This window comes from Psittacula echo, assembly GCF_963264785.1.
Source record: "Psittacula echo genome assembly, chromosome: 2".
NCBI lineage: Eukaryota > Metazoa > Chordata > Aves > Psittaciformes > Psittacidae > Psittacula > Psittacula echo.
This window is the reverse complement of record NC_137737.1, coordinates 46,435,989-46,454,186: the sequence shown is the minus strand read 5'-3', so window position 1 is coordinate 46,454,186 and position 18,198 is coordinate 46,435,989. Positions and strand designations below refer to the sequence as shown.

General features: G+C 39.1%; 1 protein-coding gene across 3 annotated transcripts in view; it reads right to left on the bottom strand.

Moving 5' to 3' along the window:
• Nucleotides 1–18,198, bottom strand: part of CCNY (cyclin Y) — a gene marked incomplete at both ends in the record, with an annotated part of 124,079 nt that overhangs the window by 26,876 nt on the left and 79,005 nt on the right. For 2 of the 3 annotated variants that reach the window (XM_080610428.1, XM_080610430.1), the window contains 2 exons: nt 3,350–3,450; nt 13,866–13,900. In XM_080610428.1, the coding sequence (XP_080466554.1) occupies nt 3,350–3,450; nt 13,866–13,900 (136 nt within the window). The remainder of the gene's footprint in view (nt 1–3,349; nt 3,451–13,865; nt 13,901–18,198) is intronic. The other variant, XM_080610429.1, reaches the window with a different exon arrangement.

The window sequence follows — 18,198 nt, the reverse complement described above, 5'->3', positions numbered from 1 at the left end:
ATTCAGTTCAGTGTTAGATACCAGGAAAACTGCTCTAAACAGACAATTCTATAATATCTGCTCAGCACACTCCAAGTGCCTCCTTTTCACTAATAATCAAGTACCTTAAGAAAATACTCCATACACCAAGTTGCACATACCTTCCATTTAATGCCCTACGCTACCAAAGTCAATGATAAGACTGTTACTGACTTCCGAGGTTGAAGATAAAGCATCACAGACATTGAACATTCTCTGTTATTGTTTGCTAATGCTTCCAGGCTAACATGAAATGTTTTAATAACCTTTGGCTTATGACTTTATGTTTAAATCCATTAACTTTTGGCTGTCTTTCTATGTAGTTACTCACACATCAGATTGAAATACCAGGCTTCTACAGTTTTATGGCATCATTTAACTCAGGAAAGACGAATCCCTGAATAACTTACTGCATTATGCATTTTCCATGTTCTCAGCCACTCACCAAAGTATCTCTGTTTATATTCTGTGCAAAGACAAAAAGTGTCCTTACATTCACAGAAAGCTAAGGTTTTAATGACACATACAACTAACTGATTTCATTAACATTTAAGAAAATGAAGACATGGCTTCTCATGGTTATTCTCCAGTTTCCAACTCACAACTCCAGTTATCAAAGGAAACATGCTCTACTCATGACTCCCTACTTGTTCCAGCAGCACAAAACCCAGTCAAAGCTAAAGAGGATGAAGGAGGGAGTTTCTGTTTGTTGACAATTTGTCTTGTCAGTGATTCACTATAAGATGCTTGTGACTTATACTGATGCAAAATTCCTTCCTTCTCCATAGAAGGCCTTTTGAAAGAGTCAATTGATTGTTCTGTAATTTTATTCCAGATTTTTTACATGAAAACTGCTATACTGTGTATTAGGAAAATAATGTGTTGGAGCTGCGTCATTAGTAGAATTTTAACTTATTTCAAGTTTGTTTGGTTTTGCTTTATTTGAACAGCCATGCAGTGGAAAATACTTCTTCTTAGTTGAAAGTAAAAACATTTTTCTAACTCTGTATGAGCATTACAACTTTTACCTGACTGCATTAAAAGTTTTTAGCTCGTAAGTGCTTTTAAAATTTGATTTTTTCTATAGATACGTATTTAAGGAATTAACAGATACCATGTACTGTAGACATTTGAAGGGCACAGCCCTCACTGAACACAAAAAACACATTTATGAATGAAGTTAGTCTGACTGAAAGCTATTCATAAAATGACTTAGTCCTCAAATTTAATTTTAAATTATGCCCCAAGGAATACACTTGCAGCTCCAGTTCACTTTATGAAAGCAGATGCAAGAATCTATGTACAGAGCTCTCTGCTTGGTGCCCATATGGCTGCTTTTGTAACAAGATGTCAAATTATGTTTAGAAAATATTTACTATTTACAAACCCGTATCAGAACCTGAAAGTCTTTTGGAGCTGTAATAGATTAACTCAGACTCAAGTTTCATTCTGCTTTTCATATGCTGGTTCAGCCAGCTCTTGGTATGCAGGAAAGAAGCTTAGGGAACTTTCCATCACCCTACTCCAGCCATCCCACTGATGCTGCAGATCTCCAGTATATGCACTAATATTTTAAATACACCAGTGCGTAACGTGACCCAGAAGAAACAAATAAGACAGCCAAAATACATCCCTCATAGATTTACCTACACGCAATAGCCATTCATCATCAGAGGCTGCCAGGGTGAGGGCAAGAAATGAAGTTTTACAAAAGCAATAATCCTGCAGTCTCTCTGCCCTTCAATCTGTTAAATGTGCAGCCAGACAGCAGAGAAAAGACTCCTCACTCAGAGGCCTTATGTGCCAAAGTCCAGTTTCTCACCCCACATATCCCTTTTCAAACCCCCTGACCCCTTGCAGATTCCAACCGTCTCCATATCGGCAGCCTGGCCCCAGCCCTGCACAGCTCCTTCCACTCTAGACCCAGCAACAGCCTTCCCAGCATGACACGGTCCCTCTCCTCCTTGTGGCTCTCCCTCCTGCCTTACCTCCCAAGTCTCTCCCAAACATCACCACTTTGCTCCCCAACCCTCAGCTTTTCTTTCTGTCTCCTCTTCAACAAGCCTGCTGCTCACCACTGTGGCCTGCTGCAAAAGCTTCAGGGCTGCTGCGGCAAACTGAGCCCACCTCTTCTTTCCATAAGCAGTTTCAGTTCTGATGCAAAAAGGGGCCCGAAACCCAAAAGGCTGCATTTAAAAGAAATCTGCATGCAAAGTATTTTAGAGCAGTAAAGTATGGGATTCCAGAAGGAAAAAAAAAAAAAGAAAAAAAAGAAAAAAAAAAGAAAATCCTTTTTTCAGTGTTCATCTGAATTATTAAGTTACTAATTAAAGAAACTTGAGGAAAAGAAAGACTATTACTCAGGCAGAAATAGCTGATGAGGAATTAGGTGTCAATCTGACTGCAAATCCCTTCTCCATTCCCTTCTTTTTCCCTTAACCAGAAAAATTAAGAACATGTTCTAGTGATCACCAGCACTATAAACCCCTTTGGACGTGTTATTCTGAATATATTTGTCTCTCATGTAAATATTTCTGTAGCACAGATTTTATCTTAATAAATTTTTGCATTTGAGTACAGCAAGGTAATCATCCTATGAACAACTCAAGAGAGTGTATCAGCAATCATAATGAACAAACAGCATAAAATGCCTGAGCATTTGTTCTCTCATTTTTTCCCCTTACTGTACGAAGTGTGAAGAACAATCCTCTACAAATACCAATTTCATTTCTCTCTAAATGTAGAAAAGCACCAGCAAAACCTGAAATGATTGTTTGAGGCATCACCCAAGGGTAAGCCCATGTACGCATCACATACAAAGCTCCCCACTGCTGTGTAATAAACTGCCAGTGTCCTTGTACTCGATAAGGAAACGAATTTGCAGACAATTCATTTCCAACAGAAAACAGGAAGGAAAGCTTAGCAAATGTTCATAAGCATCATCTCATGAACAGAAAAGAGGTCTTAAAATTCAGGTAATTCCAAAACTCTGAATAAACAAGTACCCAAGTAAGTTTTGAGAGAAAGCAAGTATCCAGTTGAATGTTGAAGCACGAGGATTTCAGCTGTTGGAATCTGAGAATCTAAATTATTGCTTTCTGTTGAGATATGCAGTATTGGGAGTTTGACTCTGCACAGAGCTAAAATAAGAAAATAGGCTCTTGCTTATCCTATTCACTGCCTCTGCAGCATGATCAAATTACATAAATTTTCTCCTTCAAAAACTAAAACCTCTGAAGCTTGCTTAGTAATGGTTCAGAAATATGTATGCATAAATACACATATATAACACAGGCTCTAGCAAAACAAAAAATAGAGTTATAAAACCCACCATTTGATGGTATACTTGAGGTTTGGTTGACTGACTGTGCTGTCATCCAGGAAAATAGTGGAGCAGGAACTGTACTTCCTTCTCAACTGCCCAGGAGGATGCTATGAAAAACACGCAAAAGAACAATGGCAATTATGTAATACCAAAGCATTTTTCTGAGCAGATGTAAGAATTCAGAAAAAACAGACTTCTCTGTCTCTGTCAACGACGCACACAGTAATGTGATCATGTTCTGAAGCAGCTCAAAAAGTTCAGAAATAATTACCAGTACAAAAGTCACAACAATCCCTGCCTGTGCCTTGACTACTGCTTTCCAGTCCCAATCTCCCCTCCGCCCCTTCTTCCCCAAAACCATGCAAAAATTTTTGCAGAGAATTGCTCAAATGCATACATATATTCGGAAAGAAAAGGTGAACAAGACCTATGTTTCTGTCCTCATTCCAAAAAAAATAAGTGGAAGAGTGAAAAAGAAATCATGTTAACAATGAATACTGATTTAGAAATAGATACAAAACCATGTCTGGAGTAAAGAGAATTCAAAAAACCCAAACACAAATAAACCCCAACAAAATGAAGTAGGCGAAAGAGATCTTTGCAGTAAGACTACTAAAACATCTAAAGTTTAAACGGGAAAACTCAGAAAAAATAATTCATCAAGAATAGTTTGTTATTAGACAGGAAGAAAATACATCAAAGTATGTAAGAGAAAGTGGATATGCAAAAAAAAAAAAAAGAAACAAATAAAAAAGAAAAAGCTTTCCACAGATTTTAACTGTATTTCTGCACTACCACAGAAAACATTGCAAAGCTCAGCCACAAAATGACATTTGACAACACTGCTTATTTCTGAAGATATTTTTGTTGAGAGAGCTTCTCCTTCAGCTCCTTGCTCCTTCAGAGCAGCCAACAATCCACCAGTCTAAAGAGAACAGTTTCTTCATATCAGCTAATAGCTGTCACAGTCAACAATGCTCTTTGATTTTATCCTGGCTTATTTTACCTACGCTAGCGAATAGCTTGAACAAGAGCCTGTGTCAGGAAAGTTAAGATCAGTCAAATTATAACAAGTTACATGTTTGAGTTACAACAGAATAGGTTTAAAATTCAGTTGGCACATTGACATGGAAATTTTACGTGCCTCACAATGAATGTTGTTTCTATCGTTTCAGTGGAGCCCAAAGTCAATGACATCGGTGGAATCCACAGGTGCTTACCAGTTCAGAGCAACTGAGTCTCTAGGCTACAGTCCTGCGACTCCTACCTCAGTACATTTTCCCTTAATTTACAGAACAGATATTATTAAAAGTGCCAGCACTCCCATCTTCTCACTAATGCTTAATTTTCCACAGGCAGCAGACTCCTTAGCAGCATTCATTAGACAGAGAACAGATACACTCCTGGTAAAACCTACATGCATCTGAGTAATCTTTCTATTTTTCCCAGCTATGACTGAAAGAGCATGCAAAGTCTTCTGTCAATTGGAAAAAAAAATTAAATCGTTTTCTGAAACTATCACAATTGTAGAAACATCACGTTCAAATTATGTGAAATCTCACCAACAGATTCTATCAAGGTCCCTCACTTGACCAGTGGAATTGTAGGCTGAACTACTTATCTTGGAAGTGAAAAGTTATACTGGGAAAATTAAAATTATCCCCTCTCAAAAATTCTCCAGGACTTTGGAAAGGTATTTCATGATACTATGGAAGCTCACAATCCATCAACCTACCAAGCTATTATATGTAAAGCAAGGCATCAAACAGAACATTTAGAAGCACTGGAAGCATTAATGACAAAATGTACTATCTAGCACTGATGTATACAGAGAAAAGCACTAGGAGAGTGGTGACTTATAGCTTTTGTTCTACCATAGCTGAGTTTGAACTTCTGGATTAGTCTGTTAAGTACCTTATGCAGGCACGATAAAGGCAAAGCAACTTAAAACCAGCTGAAAATGAGACTTCAGTGGTTTAAAAAAAGGGAGAGGTATAGACATTAAAAATAATTTAAAAAAGGCATATGGAAAGTTTTAATTCTACATTTTAAGTATAAACATAGTTTAAAGGTTTAGATAAAATAGAAGATAAATGGACTAGATTTGTTCAAGGCAAACATGAGTTAAAAAACAGAAAACAACTCTGTAGCAACACCACTGTCAGATTTAAATCTTAGATAAACAGCATTTACATTTGATACACGCCAATAATTGCAGCCACACACCTTATTTCTGAAACTACCATATCATAGAACTCTCCACAGTTTTCAGCCCACATCACAGTTTGTTAGGCTGAGAACTTTTCACACTTCAGAAAAATACGTGGTGTCTCATGCCTCACTTTCTGTTCACAAGCTGGCAGGAAGGGGTACCTCTCCCAGTCTGAAGAATGGTGCCAAGTGTAAACCTACTATCTTGGATATATATACACATTTGTGCCATGTGAATAACTAATATATCGGTAGATCAACATTCCTAACATCTACTCTGATGTCCAAGTAATAGATATTCTGCCTTTTCCAAATTACTGGAAAACACCTTCAGCTTCATAGTCTAGCTTGACTGAGCTGGAAGACATCTAAGTCCCACAGTTCAGCCAAATAGGACTTTCTGAACCTCCACAAAACGTTGCACAGGAACGTTCTCTATCCTTGCAAAGGACCAAATTGGTTTCTGAGCATCATCTCAGTACTCAGCACTGTTCTACAGAGAACCCCCCTTCTGTGTCCATTTCAATGGGATAAGTCCACACCCAAAATTGTAAAGGAGCTTAATGCCTTCACACTTCAAATTCATTAAGGCTGATCACAAAAATCTCCCATTTAGATAACTCAGAGAGGATCTAAGAGAAAAATCAGAACAGCTGAGAAAGAAGGTTTGGCTAATTTCTTCAAGGCTCTATATTCTAATGTTAATGGGAACCTTCTCAGGTTCTGTACCACCATGAAGGCTGACAGGGGGGAAGAAAGGGCTAGTATAGCTCCTTTTGTAAATCTTCATATGCAAACGAGGCAGTTAGCATAGCACAGTGTGGAGCCTTGACAATCTCTGCTATTAACAAATATTAACAAATTAAAAGTATTTAATTAATATGAAGTGGGATTCACTTCATGTGTGTATTTTAACTTGAAGTAGTAACATGTTTGTACCCAAGCTGAGATTCAGTAGACGTCACAATTTTCAGCTTCAGCAAGACTCCTGACTTCATCTGGCAAAAAATTCCTGAAGGACAAGTTTCATCAGAGGTTTGAAAAAACTCATCTAGAAGGAAAAACTGAAAGACTGGAGTGGTCTTCTTCAGAACAATGCAACAGCAATGGCCTTAAGTCATGTTGAAGGGAATTGCAAAGAAGAGAACGCTGCTCTCCATGACCAGTGTGGATGGGATAAGAAAGAGCAGGCTTCTGGTGAACAATGGAAAGTTAAGATTGGACCTGAAAGTGAGAGAGGAGGTGATGGCAAAAATAATCCAACCCAGCCATCACCTTTTTCTAATAGCAGGGATAGCTCGAGTGACTTGAGCAGTGATAGAATCTCCATTACTGAAAGTTGTAAAGAAAAGGTAAAACAAACATATACCAGGAATAGCTTAGATGCAGGATTCTGCTCTTAGGAAAAAAGCCAGAATGACTGACCTCTTGAGATGAATTCTGGACCAATTTTCTATCATTTTATGATTTCTTTTGGAGGGACGATTTGTAGCTCTTTATTCCAGAAGCAGCTATTTTTCTCATTTCAACCAAAGATGTTCATTAAGAAATGCTGACAGCACAGGCTACAATGAGTACGTAATAGCTGTTTTGTGAAATATCTTTCTTTACAGGAAAAGATGTATAATTGAAAAAACTGCTTTATAACTTGCTAAGCTTTTACACATCTTAGAGAACAAACCCTAAACGATCAAGATTCATTGTACTTGTGTTAATGCCAGGTCTTTCTAGCTCTTAAAACCAGCAGTTTTCCCCTCTTGCACAAGTGCTAAGGAAATATCACTGCTTTATTTTTATCCCAGCTTCAACCTGAAACTTTCCAAATCGTGTTTCTTTCAGATGCTTGAACAATAGGCTTTACTTGAAGTTTTCATAAAATACGTATTTTCAGAAGTAGAATGGCTAAGTTTGCCATCAAAATCATGCAAGCTCTGCAGAACTGCTTCTGTATACCTGCTATGATATGAAAGGAATCACAACAAATTCCTAACTAATTGGCAATGAGAATGAACAAAAGGATGAGTTTCTCTCAGCCTTCATTTTAGCATCACTCAGAAACTAAAACTAAATTTGTGGGGAAAGGGGAAGTGTTACTGTTTCTTTTGTTAAAATTGTCATTCTAGGGTGGTTTGGGATAGAAACATCTAACAGATGAGTGAGTGCATACTGACCAAACCCCATACTCAGAACTGACCAGAAAAGGACCAGTCAGCTCTGCCTGGAAGCTCTTTAGCAACACTAGTATGGCACTGTGCCCTGAGGCTCAGCAGGATGTGTTCATTGGGCACAATGCTTCCCTAATGAAGCTATACAGCTTTTGTACCAGAGCTGGCCGTCAGCCAGTCAACTTCCAGTTTGGCAGAGAAGCTTCAGCCTTTTTCAGTGTTCTTTTACACTTGTCCCATCAAAAGATAATTTGCAGCTTCTGTCCTAAATAATTACAGTACTGTCTCTTCTTCCATCAAACCAGGTGTAAGTTATTGCATGATTTTAAGAGGTACTGTTAAATAGTATTTCACCCCATGGAAAGATTGACGCCTGCTTGCACCCATCTGTGGAGACATGCCCATTAGCTTCCAGGCAGTTAGAAGCTAGCCAGAATCCTAATAGGCAAAACTGGCATGCAAAAGTACACATGAATCCAGATTTCAACAACAAGCAATATGCCAGGACTACTTCTGACTTGGAAAAAGGAGGTTCCTATCTTGGGGATGGATCTTCTATTGCTTCAGGACATGATTTAATTCTGACAACATTTTTCACAGAAGAAACATGACTTTACAGGTCACCAAAGTGCTTCCAAAATCAAGCAAGCCATGCACACAATTCTCCGCATGGCTCTGCAAAGCCTCTATTTATTTCCATCTTGAGTAATTTGATACTACAGTATAATTGTCTAAATTTAGTGGCTAGATATGGATATATTCACCTGAATCAAAGCTAGTGGAAACTGCTTACCTTTCTTTGCCAACATCTACAGAAATAAAGATCCAGTCCAACCACTCTTAAGTAATACTCATCGTACCTCATCAGTCTACAACACGATTCAACCTTGATTAGTTGATTCAACCAGTTGATTAGTTTCACCAATGCTTGATAATGTCTAAAAATGATGCCTTAGACTAGATCTGTACTTGCAAGTATTTTGCTCTCAAAGCTTGTTCTTACTCACGTCAACTTTACAAAACTATGTCAGCATACCACCAAGCTCTTGGGCGGCTCAGCAACCATTGGTAAACTCTTCCGTGGCACACACAGGCCCTACTAAACCACTGATAAAGCACCCTGCTTTACAAACCTGAAAGATTAAATAGTTCTTTGAACACTAAAAGCAGCTCAAAGGCTTGTATTTACATAGCACGTAATTGCTACTGTTGTACAATTTGACCAGAGGGACCTTACTAGGCTCCCAGCACAGCAAGTATTGTACAGCAACCTTGTAAAAGAACTCTCTTGTGTGCTCTCATTCTATCTCAAAAGTCATCTTTTGTTCCTCCCCCTACAACAGTTTGTCATTTTATATAACTTATTGCCTCAAGGCTAATAGAAGAGGTACGATTCATCGCCCTAGAGGCCAGGAAAAGAAGCAAGGGGCTGAAAGATACTAGAAAAAAAATAATTTCAAACTGTAAGTTTAGGTAAGCCATTAAAGAAAACCTGCTCATTCTAACTTATTGGAAGCCTGAAAAAGCTTGAACATTACCTGTTAGGAATGGCATAAGTATAGGGCCAGCTGGCATATAAAGACCCTCTCTAGACCTGGTTTTTCGTGATTTTGCTATGGAGGGGAGCAAAGACCACAATAAGTAATCTCTAGGAGAGCTTCAAGAGCACCTGAGAAGTCTGTAATCTATCTTCCAGTTTATCTTGCTCTTCTCTTTGAGGAAGGAATGTTAATTAAAATATCTTAAGGAATTTGGACAGCAATTTTAAGTCTTTACAATAGCCAGCCTTAGGCAGTCCACTTTAAAACAACATCTCACATTTTATGTTATGCTTTGTATGTTTCACAGATTAAACTGATTTGCAGACTATGTCCCCATTTCAGAATGCATCTTATTTATTCTTATAATCACTAGTTGAAAGTGTCTGATTACCAGTCACATGTCTAGTAGTTTTAAAATAGGGAAGCAGGACACCCTCTTTACTCAATCTGACATGAAAATTTGGGAGCTACACAGGAGCTACACAAGTATGCAAAAAGGCTCACAGAACTTGCTTCTACCACACGACGTGTACACCATGTACTCCTCTGCTCTCCACTAGTCTCCATCAGTAGGGCTGCTGCTGGGAAGAAAATTCCCCTGATGTGTATCACTACAGTGTCACTTACACGGACTGGGGCTCGGACATGTATGATGCCCAGGAACTTTTCCCCAGAATGCCTAAAAAATTTTGGTCTGTACACGTTAGGTTTTGCACTTGAAATGATAAAAACAGTATCAGTCTGCTGGGATCTGAACATTCAGTTGCCGGGTAGCAGACAGCAGAAGTCATGTCGAGATCCCTAAAGATGATGCTTCCTTTCAGAAGCAAGCCTTGTTGCTACAAGGTTGATGAAGTGTCCCCAGAAGTAAAAAAGGTAAAAATATGCAGAAGAGAGATATTACTTCCTTTTATCTTTCTTCTCTTTTATCCTTCCCACTCTATCTTCCCCCAGAAATATTCCAATGTGCAAAAAATATCCCTTATTTTTACAGTATATTACTGCTCATGAGCAGAGATTCAACATTAAGAGCACATCTTGTCAAGAAGGGAGGAAAGTACTTTCTGAAAGGGAAAATTTCTAGAAAAACTTGATGGAGAAAACAACTTTTCCACCCCCACTCTGCTCCTTTCCCCTGCAAAAAATAATCACCCAGTACGAAGAAGTAGCTACTGCAAACAATAATAAAACATTCACTCTTTTCTCCACCCCCACCCTCAAAAAACATAAAACATGTCTTCCTGTTTGCTTTCCTTGTACAGGCAGAGATACTGATGCAATCTCTCCTCTCTGAAAAAGGAAACGCCTCTATCTCAGTCAGCATCTTTATCCCCATGAGCAGCTTGACTAAGCAGATTAAAAGAAAAGGCAAGCACACACTGAAGCAACACTAAAACCAAAACAAAAAATCAGCAACTGCCAGGTCAATGGGAAGGTGAAGCAGAGTCTGCTGCAACTGTTTAGAAATTAAAACAGGCTGAAAGCAAGCAAAACCACCAAGTACATGGTAGGTAGGTAGATAACTGCCAGCACCTACAAGGATGCAAAGGATCCAGCACCATCCCCAACCTGCTGTCTTTCTCCCTGGGCTCTCTGGAAAGACTGAGAGTTAATGTCTTCTCCACAGCACCCTCTCACCCCCAACTTTCCTTTCCCCTTGCCTTCCCCTTGCCCAAAACCAAACAGCTGCTGGTTTCTTCCATCACACCTACTGATAAGGTGAATCTGAAACAGGACAACTGCCAGCCCTTGACAACACACAATAAATCAAAGCAGGAACCTGTGATTTGTATTTGGGGATCAAAGCAAAGTAGTCATCCAATTAAAACATTCTACAAACAAAAGCAAGCAACAAAGGAAAAGAACAATAGCGTGATCATATGGAGAAAGTGGACTTGGAAATGAGGAAGAGCTGATATTAATCATTTTCACAGGTAACATTTCAAAACACAGAGTTAGGCAACTCGCTAAAAAAGAAAAAGCACAACTTTTCTTGATAGTTCTCTTACTAGCCAGCCTCCCTGATCACCCAGGAAATGCCTGCAAAATAACCAATCAGATACTGCACAAAAGGATAAAAATGTTTTGTTGCTTATCTTGGTTATTTATCACAAAAGAAAAATAAGTATATAGGACTTAGAAAAAAAAAGAAAAGAGATGACATTATGGAATAACCATAAAAGAGAAGAGCGCTGCATTATGGTGAGGAGTTCTTGTAAAAAGAAGACAAAACAATGCTCCAAAATTTAGGTGCTCTTGGCTTGTTTCCTCTAGAGCAGATATAGGGACCAGGCACTTCACATCAACAGGGAAACAAATGAGTAGGAACAGCTCCTGTTACAAATGCACTCAGCACATTCTGAAAAATGATGGAAAAGAACTGATCAACTAATAGGGTATATAATTAATTCACTTACCATGCAAATACTCCCCATCGTTTGCCACACACAATTGTTAAACTTAACTATTTCCTCAAACAAGGCTGTCTAGGAAAATTACAATGGTTCCCTGCAGTCTACAAACCTAAACACAGTTGCCAGTTAAAGGCCACAGCAACCACTTCAAAAATGATCACCAGTCTGTGCAACAGCTTTAGCAGACTGAATTTTTCGGAGGTGCTGAATGAATACTCACAGGTTGCTGAAGTAACTTAAGTATCACAGACCACATTTGAAAATAACGTTATCTATGGGCATTGGCTAAAAAATTTAACTGACTTGTAAGGACACAGAGAGAAAGCCATGGTAAGGACTTCAGCTTCATAAAGGCTATTTTTAGCTTTGTAATTTAGAAGTGCTTTGGTAAGTAGAAAGAAGTCAGACTTAGGATAGCAGTAAACCAGACTAATAAGGGAAGCTTCATTGGTGCAACCTTAGCCAATGCTTTGCATGATACTTGGGGGGAAGGAAAAGAAAAAGGAAATTGGGGAGAGGCTTAGTGCTTAGGGTATCAACTGGATAAGCTGCTACACTGAGCTTCCAACACCACAACATTTCAGTGATATGATCTGATCATCCTTTCCTTTTCTGCACAAGCCAGCACTGCCTAAAAATATTTTATACCAAGGATTGCAATAGTGTGCTTCCAGCAGCATTTGTAATAGTCATCTTTGTTCAATCCACCGGAGGAATCCACTCGCAGTCTGCCTAATGCAGAACACATCTTTTGTGTGATATGAAACAATTCAGGACCTGTGAGAATTTCATCCATGACACAAGGCAGACTGTGACAGAAACTCAGTTATTATCTTGCTTTGCAATGTCTAAATATTTATTTTTTTGCATGGAACCTTTCAAGTCGGAGGCTACAAAGCATGCTGGAAGTTCCTCAGCACACATTATTAAATTTACAGGAACCCAGTGCAACAGCTTTACAAGTAATTTTATAGCAATACAACTGCACTGCAAGCCACCCTCACAGGCACTGTAAACAATGGAAGTGTTTTACAGGGGAACAGGAGGTGAGAAGTACTGAGAATATCTGCTAAACTTGTGGGTCAAGCTTCAAGGCTTTTATAAGCCTCTCAGTATCTCATGACTTTTCAAAATCTTAACTCTTGGGAAACTGAAAATCTCAGCTTGCTTTTGAAGCCAGGCAGTAATTCCAGAAACACTCAGCACAAACTAGTTCTGCCAACAAACGAAGCAGTCCTGTCTTCTCACCCCTCCCTCCCTTTCTGAGGGGGCAATCACATTCAGGAGCAGATCCGTTTTAGCTTTTAGCCATGCCTGCATTTGTGCCTCAATCCAGTTTACCTGGAGCTGCACAAACATTTGCCCAGCACAAAGGGATGCAGAGCCTATAAATCACATCCGTTTCTTTCAGCAACTGTAGTGGTTTAAAAATGATTCATGAAGTGATGGCCTACATTTACAGATAGAGAAGAGTTTGAGAACTACCCATTTCACCCTAAATGCAAATACCACTGGGAGACAATTAGTTCTTTCCCTCCTCAATTTTACTGAGGTGTAACTCCAGATATTTCAGCACAAGGTTTAACATACTGGGAACTGCATTAGATCCAGGTGCTTCAGTAGTACAAACAATACTAACTGGGGCAAAGAGCTTGGTCCAAAGCAGGCTACAGGGGATTAGCTCTCAGCTTCACCATGAATTTGATTCAAGCAGAAGAGAACTGAACTGAAAAATGCCTGGGTTACACAAGCATAACAAATTCCCATCTTCATACTCAGCGTGTAGCACATGTGAATCCACATTTACACTGCATCAACACTGGTCAGGCACTTCAGAACTTCTGTGTAAATATGAAATGCTGCAGCTCTCTGCCAAAGCAAACTTGCATACAAATGTAATTTAAAGTTTTGAGAGCTTTGTAATAATTTTATAAATCACACTGATGTGTGCAGCTCTTTGTCCCAGGTACCAGTTACCTATGTACACTGGTTGTGAGCATGATACTGTCTTCAAGCCATCCAGTATTCCACTAACTCAATAGCCAAGACCTATACTTCTGGATCCTGACGCAGAACAGACATTTGAAGCATCAGCACCCTCTCACCAATGTGGAAATCACGTGTGGTAACTTATTTACCGTATAATATAGACAACAAGGAGAAAGCTGCATAGCAAGGCATTTTCACTTACGTGGTTTATATAGAGACTCTTGCGTTTTTCTCTCACTGCAAAAACACAAAATATGATAGAAATATTACATGACTATTTTTCCCGATTAAGTTTCTTATATACTATTTATAATAAAAAGAACAGGAGGCTATCTATGTGCAACATTATAACTGCTTTTACACTAACCAAGTATATTTACATAACAAACACAGAAAGAACATGTATCTGCACGCATAAAGGCATTTACGCTCACTGGTATGGTGATGGATTAAAATTCTCATCCATTTGGGTACTTCACCAAGCATTGGTCCGCATGGGAAAGTTAATACGCAGTAAGATACAGTCCCAAGTTAGCAATGGATTAGGCATCCTTCACCAGTTCTCTCTGTATGTACTTCTGAGCCACCAGTGCCTTCGTGCAAGGTACCTTGCTGCAAAGTGGCCTACGCTAAAGGCATGAAAGCAGCTGAACAGCTACACCACGGAGTTAGCGAATTCTCATTATAGCTTACTGTGCACTAACTCCCATAGAGGAGCCTTGAAACCATACGCATTACACCACTGCCTTCTATAATTATCAGGTGCAAGCCTGATACTATTACTGATGTTACATATAACCATGAAAATACATTACTTTGGTGAGTATGAACCAGTCACCACAAGCAAGGGTTGCAAGTCAAAGCCACAATTAGCCAAAATATTCGGAAAGTAAACAGCAACAAAAGGGAGATAGATGTATAAACTCTTAATTGTCAGGCAAATGCTTATTACAGCTGATTAAATATACTCTATTTAATTTTTTTAAAGCACTTTCCCGTTAACTCACCCCATAGAGAGCCTGTGGAGCTCTGTTCCAGTAAAAATACCAAAGCATTTAAGATACAAGTCTGAAGGCAACTAATACAAATCAAACTTCAGGATTAAAATGGTTTCATGCTGTAGGTGATTAAATGCACTTTGGTGCACCATGATTTGAAAGCTGTGCAACCCAACACACTTAGCAAAATAAGAGTGCTCATGATGGTGGGATAGCCTGTCCATTCCCTGTTGGATGAGAAGCAGTTATTCATGATTTACTATAAGCAAGCAATCTCACATAAACAAGGCTGTATGTGTGAATACTGTGAAATAATTGTGTTTAATGCAGACATAAAATGAAAAGAAAATAGGAAAAAACTTTTAAAAATCCTTACATAATTTTCCTCCCAGGGAGCAGAAAGGAGAATCACACATGACAGATGTTAGCCATGTCACTTAGTACATGCTCAGATCCACAATTACGGACATTATATAAGAAACAGAATTAAACAGGAACAGCAGGAAAATTCTGATTGTCTAGTAAATAGTTAAACTACCTTAAGTCCTACTAAAACATTACACTACACTTTAGTTCCCCTCACAGCATTTATTACCAGAAAGGCACAGAAGTAATTGAAAGGGAAACACAAAAATGATGGTAGATATTAACTTCTAAGAATAGCCAAAGCATTTGTCTAGTATTGCATGTTGCAATATACAGGCAGTAAACAATTCTGATAAGCTGTGTGTAAACCTAATAAGAGTACATAACTGAAAATTAATACCTATAAGCCATGAAATTTTGAACACAATTAAGTATTTAACAGTATTTTAATCATAATTATACCGCATACAAAGTTCTAATGGACAAAATCCTATAAAGACAGGCTACACATACACTCCAAATTCCATTTTAATCACCTTTTTTCCCTACCTTACTTTTTCTTTACTGTATTTTCCCTTGTATCCGTTATTCAATTCCCCATGAAATCATGTATTTACAAAAGCAAGAACATCATTCACAGCTCATTCCCATCTGCTATTTCCAATCTCCAGAAGCCCATAGTAATGTATTTATACACACCCCTCACCTCTCCTTGCTCAAGCACTGCTTCTGCTGCACATTATTCCAAGCAACACATTGACCTCCTTTCCCTTATTTTCCCCATAAAATAGAAATTCAGTTAGCCTGGATTCTCAGGTAAGCCACTACAAGGCGGCAGCTGTGCTTTTGCACTTCTGGCCCACTCTGCCATAGTGTAAGGCTCAACTCTTTCCAGAACATGGGCCAATGGGGAATTGGGCATAGCAGAAACCAATTTTGTCACAGCCACTCTCTCTTGTGACCTCAACCCTCCCTTTAAACAAGGGAAATAACTGTCTTTAAACAAGGGAAAGATAATTATTGCACAAGGCAAAAGGCCAGTTTTGCCAAGCTAAAATGACTGTAAAGGGGTAATTCCATCACTTGGCTTCAGTCAGTTTAAAAATGCTTTGCACAGCTCACACAGTGCAGTGTGGACTTCAGCAGACAGGACAGTAGTGTTATAACTAACCATCATTTTGTAATACAAACTCCTAACTGCAACTTCAAGCTTCTGGCTTTCAAGCACGGGGTTTTGAGAAAATGAAGCTAGACAGATTTAGAGTCAGTTTTAACAATTAAACTACTTTCTTACTAACATTTTAAAACTTGAAAGTTTTGGAATGCTTCAAGTGAGCCAATGCATCAAGGAGACCAAGATGCTGCCAAATTGTCTTAGTTTTCCCCATTTAAGGGTCAATGACCTGTTCCTATTCTGCAGGCACTTTCAACTGTTACTGGTGAACTTCTGCAGTAGTAGGAAAATGTATTATCTTGAAATAAAAACGAGTGCGAAAATACACACACAAATACATACATATGTATGTGTGTGCATGTATTTATGTACATACATGTTCTTCATTGAGCTGTAACAGGAACTCTGTGCAATTTCTATACACCACCTTAATGCTACCCATATCAGAATCAAAGACAAAAATCCTTGAGGATTACGTCAATCAAAATGTCTCTCATTTTGGGAGTTTCAAAACATTTCTTTTTGTTTTATTCAAGACAGGAGACTGTTCCCAGTCAACATGAAAGAGTAAGTGCAGCTTAATTCACTTCTATCCACTATATAAATACAGTTTCAAAATCCTCCTTGCCTGAAACCCATTGTTGCACCAATACTGAAAAATTCAGCCAGTAAATTGTGTGTGTAAAGCCTAATGTAAGTTAGGAGAGGTGGACGGCTGTAACTCACTTTCAGGAAAGACCATTATCAGCACCCTGAAGTAGCAACCATTGCCTTCTTGCTATTAAAAGGACAGGATGTTACATTTTTAGAGTGCTCAGGTTTGTAAACCCTGGCTTAACCACAAGCACACACTAAATAAATAGTGCACAGCTTTTCGGTACCCTAGACCATCCCCACTTACAGGCCAAAGTCAGCAAACAAGGGAAAACTTGCATAAAGCACTCACAGAAGTTAGACAAAAAAGGTGATAGTCTTTACTAGCTCCCTGAACCTGGAGAATTACTCACGATGATTCAGCACCTACAAAATTCCCACAGTTGGAAACATTTAGAAAAGCTACTTTAGTTAGGAGTCAAATTAGTATTTATTGTGTCTTCAACTTTTCTACAGATTCATTGAACTCTCAGGTAATTAAGGGTGCAGACTAGTAAGAGAGACAGGACAAATTAAGATGCTTAGCATTGCATCCAAGCTTCACAGAACAATAGGAAATTCAGACCATTTAACATCCAGAGATGCCTATCCCATCTCATTATATCTGGGGTAGTCCGCTTGTTCTTTACCCACATTTTGATTACAAGCTGCTCAAGCACAGCTCCTATTCCAGGACAATACTGTGTCCAGTGATTACCAGTGAGGCTGAAAGAGTACAGGGCTACTAGAAAGCCATATATGGAATTGCCTGAAGGTAACGTTGCCAAGTCACTCCAGCATGTAGCAGTAGACTTTGCCATTTCCCACTTCTAAAACATGAGATATACACCCAAGAGTCACAGCCAAATCCTGGATAAAACCTTGAGACCCGATGCCCCTCAACTATCCATTGTGTATTTCAAATGTCTGCTGGTCTTCACAGTATCACAGTATGCTAGAGATTGGAAGGGACCTCAAAAGATCATCTAGTCCAATCCCCCTGCCAGAGCAGGAACACCTAGATGAGGTTACACAGGAATGTGTCCAGGCGGGTTTTGAATGTCTCCAGAGAAGGAGACTCCACAACCCCCCTGGGCAGCCTGTTCCAGTGTTCCGTCACCCTCACTGAGAAGAAGTTTCTTCTCAAGTTGAAGTGGAACCTCTTGTGTTCCAGTTTGTACCCATTACCCCTTGTCCTATCATTGTTTGCCACTGAGAAGAGCCTGGCTCCATCCTCGTGACACTCCCCCTTTATATATTTATATACACTAATAAGGTCACCCCGCAGTCTCCTCTTCTCCAAACTATAGAGTCCCAGCTCCCTCAGCCTTTCCTCATAAGGCAGATGCTCCACTCCCTTAATC